At 43.5% G+C, this 16,352-nt stretch overlaps 1 protein-coding gene across 1 annotated transcript; it reads right to left on the reverse strand.

Moving 5' to 3' along the window:
* Nucleotides 1–4,199: 4,199 nt before the first annotated feature.
* LOC119461701 (uncharacterized) lies at nt 4,200–15,239 on the reverse strand. The gene is made up of 5 exons (XM_037723067.2): nt 15,049–15,239; nt 12,971–13,119; nt 9,422–9,489; nt 8,123–8,206; nt 4,200–4,462 (listed from the first exon to the last, which is right to left on the reverse strand). The coding sequence occupies exons 1-5, from the start codon at nt 15,160–15,162 to the stop codon at nt 4,311–4,313; spliced, it is 567 nt and encodes a 188-aa protein (XP_037578995.1). The 5' UTR covers nt 15,163–15,239; the 3' UTR covers nt 4,200–4,310.
* Between the last annotated feature and the right edge of the window lie 1,113 nt (nt 15,240–16,352).

Raw genomic sequence — 16,352 nt, forward strand, 5'->3', positions numbered from 1 at the left:
GTAGGAGTAGATGCTACGTTGCAAGAAATGCACGCAGTAGGACTAGGAGGTCGCATAGCGATATATATCACGTTAATATTGACAAACCTACCTCTTCGATTCAAAATAGGAGACCGATTCTCGCCGCTTCATTACATCACACATGGCCTTCCGCAAGGCTCAGTGTTGTCCCCTGTTCTCTTTAACATGGCCATGCACCGTCTCCCGTATCATCTTGCAAAAGATAGACAGATTCCAACACTCAATATACGCAGACGACGTCACAGTATGGACCACGGGATGGTCACTTGGTGAGCAGCAAGATGCCATACAGTGTCATCTTTCAGCACTCAGACTCTCTCCTTCCCCGTCAAGATCACAGTAAATTGCGCTTGGTCCAAAGAAGATGAGCGAGGAAGCAGCAGCCTTAATGAATATGCCGGAAATACAAGGAAGCCCGATCAAAAAGTACAGGACTTCAGAATTCTTGGACTCACTAACCACACGGCATGGTTTCAACAGACACTAAGCCGCTGCCAAGCAACACAAGGGCTCCACCGAAGACTCACCAGTCGTAACCGGAGCCTCAGAGAAGACACTCTCCTTATAATTACGAAAAATTTCATCACATCGATAATTCTGTACGGCTTCCCTTACACAAGAACCACGGTAACGATGCGTCGTTGCCTCGAAGGAGTTCATCGTCAAAGTGTAAATATAGCGTATGGTTTGCCGAATCATACTCCAACCCATGTGCTTTACTCAGAGGCACAACTTAACATGCTTCGAACACTACGGGAGTACGCAGGACGTGCTCAGGTGTTGAGGCTAGCTGCTACGTCCTCAGGATGAAAATAATCCCCCAGGTCGGTCAGAAGCCACAAGCTACTCTTCTCGCGACACCTTCGGCATCGTGGCTGCCCGTGACGTTGGCCATTGTTCACCCTCTTCCAACCAACGTGGGAGGAAATGAACAAAGACGGAGGCGTTACCATCGCCGCAGACCCATCCTTAACGATAATACAGCTCAATGCATTTACACGGATGCTGGTCTTCCACAGAATTACGCCAGTATTGCCTGGACGAACAGCGACGGCAGCAACACAGCAACAACTATATACTCATAGCACACGATTAAGTACGACCGATGCAGAACTACAAGCTATTCTAGAGGTTGCTCAAGCAGCCAGAAATGGCCGCCTCGAGCATCGCCGCCCTCTACACATATACACGGATTCGCAAGATGCCGTACGCGAACTACGCAAGATTGACGCACGCTCGCTTGCAACCACCATCCACGAAGAAGCAACACTTCTGCGGCACAAGGGAACTGATCTGCGCATTCATTGGGCATGGAGTCACAAGGGCGCAGGAGGGAACGAGCGAGTGGACGCGCTCGCGTGGGGAGCAAAATTACCCACTCCCCATTCTCTTTGCCCTGCTTCCGTTGCAGCCCAATCGGCAGAAGATGTAAACGCTGTCGATGCTCACTTGCAGCTCAGACAGCTTAGAAAGCTTGCACTACAAGCGCTTCTGTCCGAATGCCATGACCCCCTCCCTCCTGGACTTCCACGCCGGGAACGCGTGGCACTCCGCCGTCTACGCACCGGCACGGCAGTCACGCCTGCGTTCAAATCCCAATACATTGACAAGTCGCGTGACCCCACCTGTGAAACTTGTACCACAGGTGTGCCAGCCACCGCACACCACTTGCTATGGACATGTCCTGGCCTATCCTCACTGCGAAGAATCTGCCTTGCTGGGCTACAGAGCTCAGTCGTCGCACTAGACGACTGGATCCTTCCAAGAGGCACCCCTTAACAGCTTCCTCATATACCTTATAAGGAGCGAAACAATTAACCTTATCTAGGCACCTCACCGGAAAAACCACTGGGCTTGCCTTTTAATTCATGTACTTACTTAATGTAATAAACGTCTCTCTGTCTCATACCTTTATCGACAATGGATCATAATTCGTGTCTGAAGGGGATAATAAGTGCCCTTATTTTGAATAAACCGTTGATGGAAGGGTGGTGTAAATCTAAAGAATAACAAACGCGGGCAGATCCCACACCCTGTGGGAATCGATGTAACGCGAAGCAGTGTGCGGGGAGCCTACCAAGTTAACGAAACGACCATGAGAGCACCAATATTTAGGCGGCTGTTTCATGACCTACATGACACGCATGTCATAACATTCATGTCATGAGTCCTGAGGAGTCCCTTTAGTTAGGCCTAAGAGACCTTAAGGTGAAAGCCTTAGTTATGCTCATGACTATGACTTCAACCATCAATCTTTAGCCTTTTCCTTCACTTAGTGCCACATCTGAACCCAGTACATAGGTTTTTGGGTGTTAATCTTCTTTCGCTGAGTCACTCATTTTAGCTAAGTCATGGTCATGACTATGGCTTCTACCATCATCATTTAGTGTTTCCCTCACTTAGTCCCCAAGTGAGAATCCATTTCCGTGGTTTTAGAGCGTTAATCAATTTTTGCTGAGTCATTGTCATTTTTTCTGAGTCATGCTCATGACTATGGCTTCTACCACCATCCTTTAGTGTTTCCTTCACTCAGTACACACGTCAGAACTATTTCAGTGGTGCTTGAGCGTTAATCTTTTTTTTGTTGAGTCATTGTCACTTTTTTCTGAGTCATGCTCATGATTATGACTTTATCCTTTTGCTTCACTTCGTACCACATCCGAACCCATTACATTGGTTTTTGAGTGTTAATGTTCTTTCGCTGTTTCAGTCATTTTTGCTGAGTCATGGTGATGACTATGGCTTCTACCACCATCCTTTAGTGTTTTCTATACTTAGTAAGCACGTCAGAACGCATCTCGGTGGTTTTTAAGCATTCATTTTTTCGCTGAGTCATTGTCATTTTTGTCGAGTCATGATCATGAATATGGCTTCTACCTTCATCCTTTAGTATTTCCTTCACTTACTACCCACGTCACAACCCATTGCGGTGGTTTTGGAGTGTGAATCTTTTTTTTGCTGATTCATTCTCATTTTTTCAGAGTCAAGTTCATGAGTATGACTTCTACGATCCTCATTTAGTGTTTCCTTCCCTTAGTATTCAAGTCTGAACACATTTCAGAGGTTTTTGAATGCTAATATCTTTTTCGATGGGCCATTGTCATTTTAGGCGGCTGCTTCATGACCTACATCACACTCAAATCCTGATATTCATGTCATGACCTATCATTTCTCTTCGTGATACACTCTTCTCATACAATGCCAATTTGGTAAATACCAAGTTAATGGTACGACCATGAGAGCACCAAGACGTAGGCAGCTAGATAGATAGATAGGCAGACACTGTCAAAGTGGCAAATCTTCGCCAAGAAATGCTTCGCATTTAAAAAAACGAATGAACGGGGTTTTAATCTTCGCGATGAGATTCGCATCTGTATTTCATCGTAATTCATATAAAGACGGATCAAATGAAAACGTAACGCACGGAGTTGTAGGCATCAAATAGTAAAATATCTTGTATCAAGTTGAGCATGAAGGGGTGCTGATAGCGTCCATTCTTTGTGCGTCCGCAGTGTCCATGGGAATTATGTTGAAATAAAATTGAATTATACCATTTTCAGAGCACTGTTCCGTTTTCATTTGATCCACCCTTGTAAGCAGACGTTATATTGTACACAGTAGCATTTAATTGAAGGCTTCAATATTGAAGTCTACTTGAGAGTTCAATCATTAAGGCATGAAATCCTGATGCAGTGTATGATGCAACAATTTAAGCCGAATTAGCAAAAAAAAGTCTATCTAACGTAAGGCCCTGTCTTATAGAAATACCTATACACCGGCAGTGAATGAATATGGAAGGCCTCTTTACAAATGGAGCTGTTTTCTGTAATGAGTCTGCATTACTGTGCTTCAAACAGTGAGTTCTAAGCACAAGCGCGAAATTTCCTATGGCATAGGCTTGAGAGAAACTTATATTGAAAACCTTTACCATTCCTCTACATTATATCCTTTATCTATCTATGACCACCACTAAAAGCACATTTCGCGCCGCTTCGCTGGGAACTTGTGCTTCAGCGTTTTTCACTCGCGTGTCTAAGCATCTGCACAACCTACCTCAGCTACCTTTTGCCCGTTGTCGAGAAATAATCGAAAGTACTTGCCATAACTTCTCCGATATAAGCGTCGACTGACACTACATGCAAGAAAGAAAACTGAAAATTTGGCGTAATAAATTATCATCAATAATTCCAAGCAAAACTTTATTTGGTAAAGAACTTGGCCGCGTCCATTGTGCAACCGTGACCATCGTGTGGATATCAGCAGCGGTTTTCCAAGTGTGTTTTCGGTGGCTATTCGTCATCGTCCTCCCCGTCAAACTGGTCATCCTCGCATAGATCGCTGTCGTGAAGGGGCACCATGACACCACATGCGTCGTGGAACTGCTCCAGACAGTACTCAGGTACAAGGTCCTCCACTTCTTTCGACACCCACAAGGTGCACTCTGCAGAGCATGAGAAAAAATGTTCTGAAAGCTTCGACATCCTTGAAAAACTAGGAAAATACGCTGCTAATACTTTGAATAGAAAAGTTGACCAGAATTTCATGCGCAGCTGTTGTCAGTAATACAAACGATGCCGACTATACACCTCACCCACTCGTCATCGCGACCAGGTATAAAGTTGATTGACAGGCACAATAACGGGTGTCAGCACGGAGAGTGACAAATACAGGCGCAGTAGACTTGTACGATGGTTCTCACATGAGCTTTCATACTCATTGTCATGCCTTTCAAGGAGTTCAGTCTTCCTGGCAAGAGGGAAGACGCATTCAACTTTTGCCTTCCTTCCGTCATCTCAAAAAATAATTCGCAACAAATTTATCGGAAAGGGCCGGTAGAATTGTTATGCCAAGATTTCGTGCTGCCATGGTTTCAGCTTGTGTATTTAGCATCCTCCGTAGAATGGTCCACCGGCTTTAGTACACCGTGCGTAAGAACACCTTAGCCGAGGCCCAGTAATTGTAACATAAAAATGAATCATTGGGGGCTACTTATTATCTTATATTGTCAATGAGACGGCCATCATGAAGTTATGTCTTTAGCTGTTCATTAAGGAAGCGTAGCACTTGGAAAAATGCCGTTTTTACCTTATCACCTCACCTCTTCCTTAGGTTATATGCAGGGGCGTAAAGACACTCATGTGTGGAAGAGTCTTAACACCGGATCTATGGATCACTGCCTAAGCGGTACTCCCTCGCTGTGGTTTGTTAGTAGCACTCGACATGCGTGGCTTGTGGGTCGTCATTCTTGCAAACGCCCATTCTAAGCTAAATTACAGAAAGTAATCCGGCTTCGGTATTCCAATCCAAGTGTCCATGCTACACGCTCTATGTATGTCGCCGTCTACACTAAGAAAACTGTGCACAGAAGCAGGCAGCCTTCGGGATATCTTCTTCAATTATACTTTAAACGTCGTTTTTTTACCATGAGATATTGATAGCAGCTAATGCTTTGGCGAAGTGCGCTTTGCAGCAGCAAGTTTGATGCTATATTCATAACCGAAAATACTGCGCATTTTCAAAGAAATTAAGGCACTGGGGTTCTACTTGCTTGAACTGCTATCTGATTATCAGGCATGCGGCCGTGAGGGACCCCGAATAAATTTTAACCATCTGGGGTTCCTTAACATGCGCCGAAATCTAACCACACAACCGTTTCGTATTTCGTCCTCATTGAAATGGGGCTGCCACGACCAAAGCCGCAATTTAGAGCTCAGCCGCGCAACACGATGGCCAGAAAATCACCCCGGGATATAAGCAAAAATAGACAAGCTGAGACCTCTAAAAGCTTCCCGCCATTCGAGTTTTTGGAACAGCGGTTGTTAGTATCTGTAAATGACTGAGACTCGATACATTATCGTCATCATCAGCAGCCTATATTTATGTCCACTGCAGGACGAAGGCCTCTCCCTGTGATCTCCAATTACCCCTGTCTTGCGCTAGCTGATTCCAGCTTGCGCCTGCAAATTTCTTAATTCATCACCCCACCTAGTTTTGTGCCGTCCTCGACTGCGCTTCCCTTCTCTTGGTACCCATTCTGTAGCTCTAATGGTTCACCGGTCATCCATCCTATGCATTAGATGGCCTGCCCAGCTCCATTTTTTCCTCTTAATGTCAACTAGAATATCGTCTATCCCCGTTTCCTCTCTGATCCACACCGCTCTCTTCCTGTCTCTTAGTGTTAGGCCTAACATTTTTCGTTCCATCGCTCTTTGTGTGACCCTTAACTTGTTCTCGAGCTTCTTTGTTAACCTCCAAGTTTCTGCCCCATATGTTAGTACCGGTAGTATGCAATGACTGTACACTTTTCTTTTCAACGACAGTGGTAAGCTCACAGTCAGGATTTGGCAATGCCTGCCGTATGCACTCCAACCTAATTTGATACTTCTGTAAATTTATTTCTATGATCAGGGTCCCCTGTGAGTAATTCACCTAGATAAACGTACTCCTTTACAGACTCTAGAGGCTGACTGGCAATCCTGAATTCTTCTGCTCTTACCAGGCTATTTACCATTATCTTTGTCTTCTGCATGTTAATCTTCAACCACACTTTTAAACTTTTTCGGTTAAGGCACTCAATCATTAGCTGCAATTCGTCCCCATTGTTGCTGAATAGGACAATGTCAGCTGAAAACCGAAGGTTGTTGAGATATTCGCCATTAATCCTCACTCCTAAGCCTTCCCAGTCTAAGGGCTTGAATACTTCTAAGCATGCAGTGAATACTGAAGACTCGATACAGCCGACACCAAATCTGATAACCTACAGCTCATGTTTTCAAGAGCTTCAAATGAAAAAAAGCAACCATTTATATGGTCAATTTATGTTCTTACCTATGTATCAGTCTCGTGCTTTGTTGCCAATATCTGAGTCATTTCTGTAGAGCAGCCTACGTGCCCTATCAGGACAGCGTTCCAGATGAATTGCGCACTAATGTTTCCTTCCCTGTCTAAGCGTGAACAAGTTTAGCCGGTCGTTGCAAGGGCAGAGGCCAGGTCTCGCTTGCCACCAAAAGAACAAGCAGAGCTCTCAATAAATTGTGAAAAGTAAAGCGTCCTCTTTCACGCTACCGCCGATGTCCACGCACATCATCAATGGTATATAAATCGTTGCAAACGAAAGCACATTCTGTCCCTCTGTGTTTCCTCTCTGTCTATGATTACTACCTTATGATCATACCGGGATGTGCCACGCCATAATGAAGGATATCGAAGCATTTCTTATGGGGTGCTGAGCGCCCTTGCGTCCGAGCTTATGTGTTCTTTTTTGTTTGTATTGCTTGTTAAATCTTCGCTTTTCTTTATGCTACAATGTTTCATGGCATGGGACTAAATAACAGCGAATCGTTCATTTAGGAATAGGGCTGCACTAACCGAGGGTTATGATATATGGATACAGTATCTTCCTTTTATTTCCAGCGCATCCCGACTATTTGGCTTAGTAGATTAAGTAACAGTGTCAGAACTCAGGATTTCCGGCCTGTTATTTTGGAATGTACAATTTTTGTTAAATTGCCTACACCCTACGTCCGCGAGGCCAACACATGCGGCCACCTTCAGATAAGAAATATTTCTTGAAATGCTTAATCCCGATGAAAATACGAAAGCCAGTCCTTACGAAATCCCCGATGGTGACAATTTCATAAAGAAATATGGCGTTGTTTTCAAGTTTGTTCTTTCAATATATTGTAGAAAACGTCCACATGCAGAGATTACGTGCTCATTTCGCATTATTTTTTCTCTTTAAAAGGTAAATTGATTCGTTTTATTTTTGTTATCCCGCAACAACCCCGGATTTACTGATAAATTTACAATTTCTTTTCTCTTGAATATACAAAGATGGCCGCTTTGTCAAGTCCAAAACGTACCTGCTTCGCCCAATATTTATGGTTTGGTGTAGTGGAGTAGAGTTCATTGCTTGCTTTACCGGAAAGCAGTAACATTCGGCACTCAACTTTCGCGGCGTGAACGCCATTTGAGGAACTGTTGCGGATCTTTTTTTTAATGTTTTGCTCAATCTTAATGGTGATTCTGTCACAAAAGCCTAGCGTAACCCACAAAAAATAATTTGAGCGATGGATTAAGTGTCCTTTGACTGAATTCTTACGGTCTGCGAAGTGCGGAACTTCCGTGATGGCGCAGTCTTTGTAGTCACTCCAAATTACATACGCCACTTCCACTTCATTGGAATCTGCAAAAAAAAGGTAGCAGTTCGAAGTAAGTCAATGGGAAAATCGAAACACAAAGAAACTTCTAAACGCTAAAACGTTTAGAGCGAACGTATTATTACAGAACTACCAAGTGATCAGCAGTGATCGAAAATGGGAATGTCCTAGACTTGCTTTCGCATGAGCAACAACTGATATAATTGGCAGTGTTTATATAATTATCACTATCCTACTTCTCATGGGTAGGAGAAAAAACTTGTGCTTTGAGTAGAGTCAGATAAGTGGAAATATTAAAATAGGGTATGTGGATTTGTAACAGCGAAATAATTATCGGAGAGACATGGGGAGGAAAGTGTTGCCAGTTTCTACAAGAAGTAGGTATAAGATGAGCGGAAAAGAACCTTCTCGTGTAGGCAGGCGTGGCCCTTGCAGATTCGTTAAGTTTGCGCCGAAATTTTCGAATAAGGAAAGTAGAGGCTTTGGACAACTGGGGCAATAAATAACATAAACACATACCATGCTCGTTAAAGGCGTAGCTGCGTTTGCAATGTAGTGGTAGATATTTTAATGAAGCGGAAGAACATGAATTATAGATTGGCAGAATAGTACACTGCAATAGCTTCAGCTGTCCCGCATTACCTCAAGTAGGCTACGTGTTCTCTCCCCATTTTAAAGACACAGCAATTAGATGTATTGTCACCAAACTTTAGCACACTGTAGTTGCTGTGGATACGTTTCATGGTGCAAACGCCATAAACAGATACAATTATGTTCAGCTGAAGTAGAACAACCACGAGGGTCTAGCTACACTTCAAAAGACTCATACCATAAGACTTTAGACATTTACCCTTTTACCGTCTAGAGCGTATTGACAGCGTTGCACATATACATTGGCGGACACAGCAGGTACGGGAGCTATCAAGTAGAAGGAAACGTTCAATAGAACGTGCCGTCTGGGGATGTTCAGCTGTGTTCAAGCGTTTGATGCTTATACTTGCATCTTTACATTTTACTGTGAAATACGGATATTTTTTTTTGGGGGGGGGGGGCGATATCAATTAACGCCATTACCTAATGTAACGAGAGGACTCATATCCAGAAGTGTTTATTGAATACGTCCACGGCGTTGTTTCTTTGAGCTTTTGATGACAAACGCTAGCACTCTGGCCTCATTACAACACAGTCGAGTAAAAGTTGAGTTCGACAAGTGCGATCATGAAGTGAGAATCTTAATCTACCTTTGCCAACTGTGAAGTTTGTGGCGTCCGGAGTTGCACCAGCAGTGTGATGAAGACTAACATGCTTCCTGGAAGGCAATATTCGGTAATGAGCACCCATCTTGAGCAACGTTCAATGCAGTGATCTTTTGTATAAAGTTCATACGCATGAGCATCACCATGAACTCCACATGTCATCGCTTCAAATACTGAAAACTAACACTCAATTGTGCCAAGCGCGCTATGAGAAACCATGCTTTGCCTTCTGCTTGTGCCTAGATTCATCTTTTGAACAATGCCACACAAGACAAGGGATCTAAAGATGAGGCAAGCGTGGGCACTACAGCCCCATCTTTGTCACATTTCCTTTCAGTGCGCTTCGGCTGAAGGTAAGAAAACTACTACAAGGAGGATGGTCTCGAAGATAGCCGTCACGATTTTACAGAGCAACATTATTTTTACGGCTTCCTTCCTGAGCATTGACGTTGCTAATACTGCTTCAGGGTCGGTCACTCCCTCGATGTACCTCATGACGTGAAGTATGCACCTATATTGTGAACTCATCTGTATCTTAAAGCACACAGACCTCTTAACGATATTTAATTGATCTTTGGTTTTCTTAGTTATATTTGGGATGCCAAGGCCTTGGACCGCTTTTCTTCGGACCGCTATTCTTCGGCTTGGACTATTCTTCAGCCACCGTTATCTGTCGTTGCCGCATACCCATTCAGCAGTATGGGTATGCACCGCTCTTACTCCAGATGCACTAATTTTGTTTAGATCTGCTGTCTTCGTTTTTTGAGCATCACCATCATTCGCCATCATTCATCACCATCATTCACCATCATTATTCTCTCGACAATTATTATAGACCACCTTCGTCCTCGTGAGATCGCTGTGCTGGCGTCTCACAGTGCCTGTCGACCTGATTTGGTGTTTGCATTCGAGCAAAGCTTGTCAACCTCTAGTGCACAAATTAAAGCGGTGCATAAAGTGAGAGTTGTTACTTGTCTGGTAAGAAAAAAAAATCTAACATCACGTAAGACTGCATTTGCATAGGATGAAAATAAAAGAATTACACACTTCGCAATCAGTTGCTTACTGCTTACTTACTGACTGAACTAAGCCGTCCGTTCACATGTGTTCTAAAATGTGCATTAGTTCTCCAATATTGTTTTCATCTTCTAGCGTAAATTGCTGTTCTAAAACAGCATTTCTGTCAATGCTTTTTATCTGCCAGGCAGCGCCCTATAATCGCACTCTGCCTGGAGCCTGCGTTTCTACTTGATCTTCCCCCTGACATCAACTGATCAGTATTTACATATTTCTTATTATTTGAAAATTACCCTAAGCTTCACCTCCGGGTCAATTCTACTTTGCCCAATAAAATGCACAAGAAACTGTCTCATTGGGCAACTACTGATTTGATTTTATTAAGGTTTTTTTCTAATGCACAGCTCTAGACAAACTTTTGGGATGGTAGACTTTATAATCGGCCACAAGATTTTCTACAGGAATTGGCTGAATATATTTAGATTAAAATTTTAAGCACAAACTACAAATCATGAACTCAGTGCCAAGAACAGATATAAAAATAATAGAAGGCCTGTAATTGTGACATCATATGGAATGTTGTGTTGTTACCCGTCGGGGTGGCTCAGTCAGCTAAGGCGTTGCGCTGCTGAGCACGAGATCGCAGGATCGATTCCCGGCCGCGGCGGCCGCATTTCGATGGAGGCGAAATGCAAAAACGCCCGTGTGCTTGCGTTGTAGTGCACGTTAAAGAACCCCAGGTGGTCAAAATTAATCCGGAGCCCTCCACTACGGCGTGCCTCGTAATCAGAACTGGTTTTGACACGTAAAACCCCAGAAAGAAGAAAAAGAAGGAATGTTGTGTTGCAGTGTTGTAAATATTACGCTAGAAATTTCGTTCGCAATATTGAAGAATTCTTGTGAAATATTGATTGCTTTAATCTCAAATGTGCTCCTTTTCACGGGTGTATTTGATAATTTTCTTGAACATTCAGCAAATTTCATAAAAAGCTGGTCATTGATGGCTAAGGAAACGATTTCTAGACTCCATGAGTTTAGACGGAAATTTCTCTGGGAATGTTTTCTGATAACATCGCGTTTTCAAGCAACCTCATGCGAATTTTAGGCGTTCTTTCCTCATTTATACTTTTTTTACTTGATTTAGTTAGGATTTAAAAATGAATGTGCAAGGAGGCCGCTCAATTTCGTGCGCGATTTAATTTAACTGCGCAGCACACCACTTCATTTCTCTCTATGAGCGTAAAATTCTTGCTTGATTTAATCTCATGCCGGAATGAAATGCTAAGAAAAAGAAATAAACAAGAAGATTTGTTTGGCCCAATAACTTAAAATCACAATTTTCTCATCATGGTGTTAGAGGGCCCTAAGTGTGCTCTGTCGCTGAAAATAGGCGTGTGCGAAATAACAGTTTGCACACATAGAAAACGTGGCGGAATATTTTCGCTTTCTAGAAAGTTTTCCCGCGTTTGTGTTTCATTCCAGCGTGACTGTATTGTGTAAGGCAAACAGTATTGTTTGCCTTATACATGCGTGGGTGTGAGAAAATAACTAGTGCTGCTAGAGACGATGCAGGTAAATGATACATATACATTTATAACTTACGATAGATGAGACGTAAAGTATTGAGAAGCGAATGTTTATTTTAATCCCACTTATATTACCGTGAGCCATTCCTTAATTCGATATTTCGTGCTAGTAATGCTTCTATCCTGCGTCATAAGCTAGAATCTTTTCAATGAAAATAAAACGTGGCAGATGTTGGGATTTTAACAGGAGCCGCCATCGGCCATGGCCAGATGCTCCACCCATATAGCGACAGACGCACGCATAGAAAAGCGTGAGTGAACCCTGCGACACTCGATACTTGATCCAGTTAGCGCCTGGAAAATATTGGTGCGCGCGCCTCGTCCGAAGGCGTAGGTCGTCGTCGCCCCCTTCCGCCAGCTGGCTCCGTTGCCGCTCATCATTCCAGTTTAGAATTTCACTTATCTTCTGTCGTCGTAGTGGGGGAGGCCGCGTTTGCGGAGGTAAGTGCCATTCATTGTATTACGTGACGGACAGATTGAATAACATGGGTGATACGCGAATGTGTTTGCGTACCTATCGTCACGATGGCCACCCATCTGGACAATAAATATGTTCGTACCTTCGTTCAAAATTCTGTGTCACCTCTTTGTCGTGTGCAAAACAGCTTCACTGGTCAGCCACCTCCACAGAGTGGAAGGGCTCATACATTTTTTTCTTTTTTTTTACTTGATAGCTACTACTGATGGAGAATATATAGAAGCAGAGAATTTTGTCGGGACACTGTGCAACCCTAAAATGATCAGGGCATTTTAATTAAGCTAGAATATTGTTGAAATGTAACATGGAATCTTAAGCATCTCTATAGCAGGGGGGATTCTTAAGAATATTTCAGAGGCATTATTGTGCTAGCTATATTGCCTTTGTGGAGTTGAAGAGTTCAAGCGCACTTTTACTTTATTTTTTTGAAGCCGAGTGTTGCGAAAGACTTACCTCTTGCCAGGGCCATCGCTTATTGACCACACGTAGGTCACTGTCTTCGACTCGGGGTCAAAGTCCTTGCGCATCGTCGTCAGGCATTCAAAGATGGTATCATTGTCAGCGTCGGAAATGGCAACAGCGTAAGGGAACGCTGCGAAAACCTAGGTGGCAACAAAAGAGAGTTAACTTATCGTGCCTGTAGACAAATGTTGGTGATAGGCTGTGTGTTTACAACGGACGCGTTCTTCGGAATATCTAAGGATGTGACGGAGTAGGCTCTACGTTCACGTTTGGCAATTCAGAATCAATATATTGAGTTTTGAGGTTTTACGCGCTAAAACCATGATTTGAATTCGAGGCACGCCGTAGTGGGGGACTCCGGATTCACTCTGACACCAGGGGATCTTTACCATGCCCCCAATACACAGGACCCAGGCGTTTCTTGCATTTCGCCCCTTCGAAATACGGACGCCGCGGCTGGTTTCTAGCGAAGTACCTGGTCGAATTTAGATAAGAAAAGCAACAATCAAATTTATTCAGGTTGTCGCGAGAATACTTATCTGGGGATCAGCATGCAAGCGCATGGCATTGAGTGAGGCTGCGTCTGACTGGCTCACATGTTATAACAATTTAAAACATTCCTCTGCATTCGAAGAGAATTTAAAACATAATCCGCATCTGAACACCCGTTTTCCTACTTCTCCATTCACAGGATGTGCACGAATGTACTTTTTTGCGAGATATAAAGCAACTCAACTCAGTTAAACAACAGCGTTAATAATGTTTTAGCGCAATAGCGTTTATAGGCCCCGTGTCGCAGAAAATCCGGCGCCGGCAACCGGCGTGTGATGCGGGTGGCGGAGAAAATCATCCAACCACATCGACCGCGCAGGCCTTCCACGTGGTGCAAAGTTTTGGCGAACAAAAATTTAATTTCTCACAGTGAAATCTGTCAAAAAATTGGTAAAGTACGACTTTACCACTCGGCGTCGGATTGTAATTTGAATGTACGAGAAAACTTAATTCTGCTACGAGGAAACTCAAACACAAATCCCTTTTCCAGCATTTCCACCAGAACTGCGCGCGTCGCGGGCATTGAAAACAATTACTAATATAAAAAAAGGTGCTAGGGCCTTCACATTTTAATACAAGACCGCTTATATTGCCCCTGGAACAACGTCTTTGCAGCAATACATTTAAGTTTAATAGTGAAGCCGAGTTTAAGGGAATCGGTGTAAGCTTGGTCTTTGTAAGCTGGCTTTCCCACGTTCAGTGTTGCAGTGAAAGAAGCCTACTTGCCGTATGGGAACGATGCGTTGCGAACGGGTCCAGATAACGCTATGGCGTTCTACTCGTAAAGGCGAAGCTTAAGCGTCCTCCAATTTTTTGCATAACTCTCACATATAAGCAACTCCAGCAGCAAACTGTGATAACAAAATTTTCGGTTAGCTTATAGTGCGCCAGTGCTGTCAAAAAAACTTGGAGAGCGCTTAAGCGTCGTGTTTAATATAGTGGAACGCGGCAGCATTCAAGGATCCCTGACTTCTTCTCACGCTTCCCGGCAAATGCAGCTTTTGTAACCGTAATTTTTACCAAGAGACGGTTGTGGCAAACGCTATTCGCGAAGGCGAGCTTTCTGGTAGAAACGCGGCCTCGTCCGTGGGCTGGTCCCGCAGGTAGTGCACAGCCGCGACAAAAATTACATCATTTTCGGGTTTCTTTTATTGTTTCGCACTTTTAAGAGAAGATTTCCCATAAAAGGCATGCGCTGTCGGTGTATTGTTTCATGACATTTGATTGCGGGCTGTCATTCTCAAAACATTGTCAAGAATGTAAGACAAGTATGAGCAACTTTAGTGATAGAATGGTGTGCCAATATAAACCGCATATAACACATGTCAGATAGCAAGGCGCGGCATATACATATTACTAACTATATACGGAAATGTTCTCTCACGGACAAGATGCCAACGCCGACACCGGAGTTTCTGCGACACGGGGTCCTTAACGCTATCGTGTAAAAAGGAAAGCATCCCTATAAATTCATTCAGAAGTGCAAATTGTACTTTTTGTGAACCATTTCTCCTTACCTTGAAAGCGTCCGGTACGTCGCGCTGCAAGACATTTGGTCCTTTGCCAGCGTCGGATCTGGAAAGCAGCAGGATGGCCACAGCAGCCAGAAACACAATCAGAGAATTCTTCATTCTGTTAGATGGTTATGCCCACAGCGCTTTGCTGCGAGTCATTTATACACTTTCCGGTTAATTTGATGCTCGCTAATAACTTACTTGTGGTTCTGCACGAGAATTGGTGAGCGGTTACATTTCTCATTGATGAAACAAACATTTGAAATTAATTCGCCTGTCACTCTCACTTCACGTTGAATGCGCCATTTTTTTCTTGATTTTGCTAACCTGTCGTTCTTGTGCACGCTGCGAATGCTTGGCTCGTCTGCGTCCTGAAGTGACGCAGCTTGTCATTTATTTGGCAGCCTTGGAGCAAACAAATTGTATGAGATGAAATTGGATTTCCGGCAACTGGTGCCTCGTTTGCGAAAGCACTCTTTTCTAGGTGTTGTTGCCATGCATGTCAAATCACCTCGACATTTCTGTAAAAAGAGCAGCATCACTACTATCTCAGGTCAGGCTTCTCTTTGATACTTTATTGTCTACGCTTGGGCTTCCCTCAAGCTCTTCATATTAATAATACCGTCAGGTTGCTGATAAAAAAAAGCCTGACGCCTTCACAAACCCACGCTGGGAATTGGGGAAACGCAACCGAAGATGGCCAGTGGGGGCCGAATTAAAATTTCAGTCACAGGCCCTTGCGACTACCAACACGCAAGATTCCTGGAATGAATTTATTTCACCCTAACAGTGGTTTGTGTAATGAAAAGAACTGATGGATCGCCTTCAGCCAGAAAGTGGCACGACGTTCGCATATTCAGTTTGAAAACCCGTGGCTGAAGTGTTTGTGAAATGTTTTGACGGGAACTGCAAGTCATGAACTCAGGATGACCACACGTGTTCAGGGAAGCTGCTCGCTAATTATCGATGGTGACCCTCAGGGATCATATATGATGTTAGTTCCTTCAACCGCTATTTCAGTACAATAACATCTGGGGATGGCATATAAAATGTCACTGTTGAATGTTTCAATCGTCATATCAATGATGGATACCAGTATTTGCGTGATAACTTGTCTATTTATTTAGCTATACTTTTCTAAATAGGTTGGCTTCATAGCTTTAGGGGGCATGCTGCAATTCTAGATTTGAGGTCAGCCGATGCTGAAAGTATAAACTATTTTTTAGAAACTATGAACCCTACATAATTGCTACAATAACTAGCCAACATTTTCAGCGAAATGCATTGCTGTTGCAGTTAATATAATT

The sequence above is a fragment of the Dermacentor silvarum genome, chromosome 8 (assembly GCF_013339745.2).
Source record: "Dermacentor silvarum isolate Dsil-2018 chromosome 8, BIME_Dsil_1.4, whole genome shotgun sequence".
NCBI classification, from domain to species: Eukaryota; Metazoa; Arthropoda; class Arachnida; order Ixodida; family Ixodidae; genus Dermacentor; species Dermacentor silvarum.

Coding starts and splice junctions, on each gene's coding strand:
- LOC119461701 (XM_037723067.2), bottom strand. CDS start 15,162: ATGAAGAATTCTCTGATTGTGTTTCTGGCTGCTGTGGCCATCCTGCTG. Junction 8,207..9,421: donor AAACTTCACAGTTGGCAAAG/GTAGATTAAGAT, acceptor TTTTTTTTGCAG/ATTCCAATGAAGTGGAAGTG. Junction 4,463..8,122: donor AGTTCCGCACTTCGCAGACC/GTAAGAATTCAG, acceptor CATGCTCTGCAG/AGTGCACCTTGTGGGTGTCG.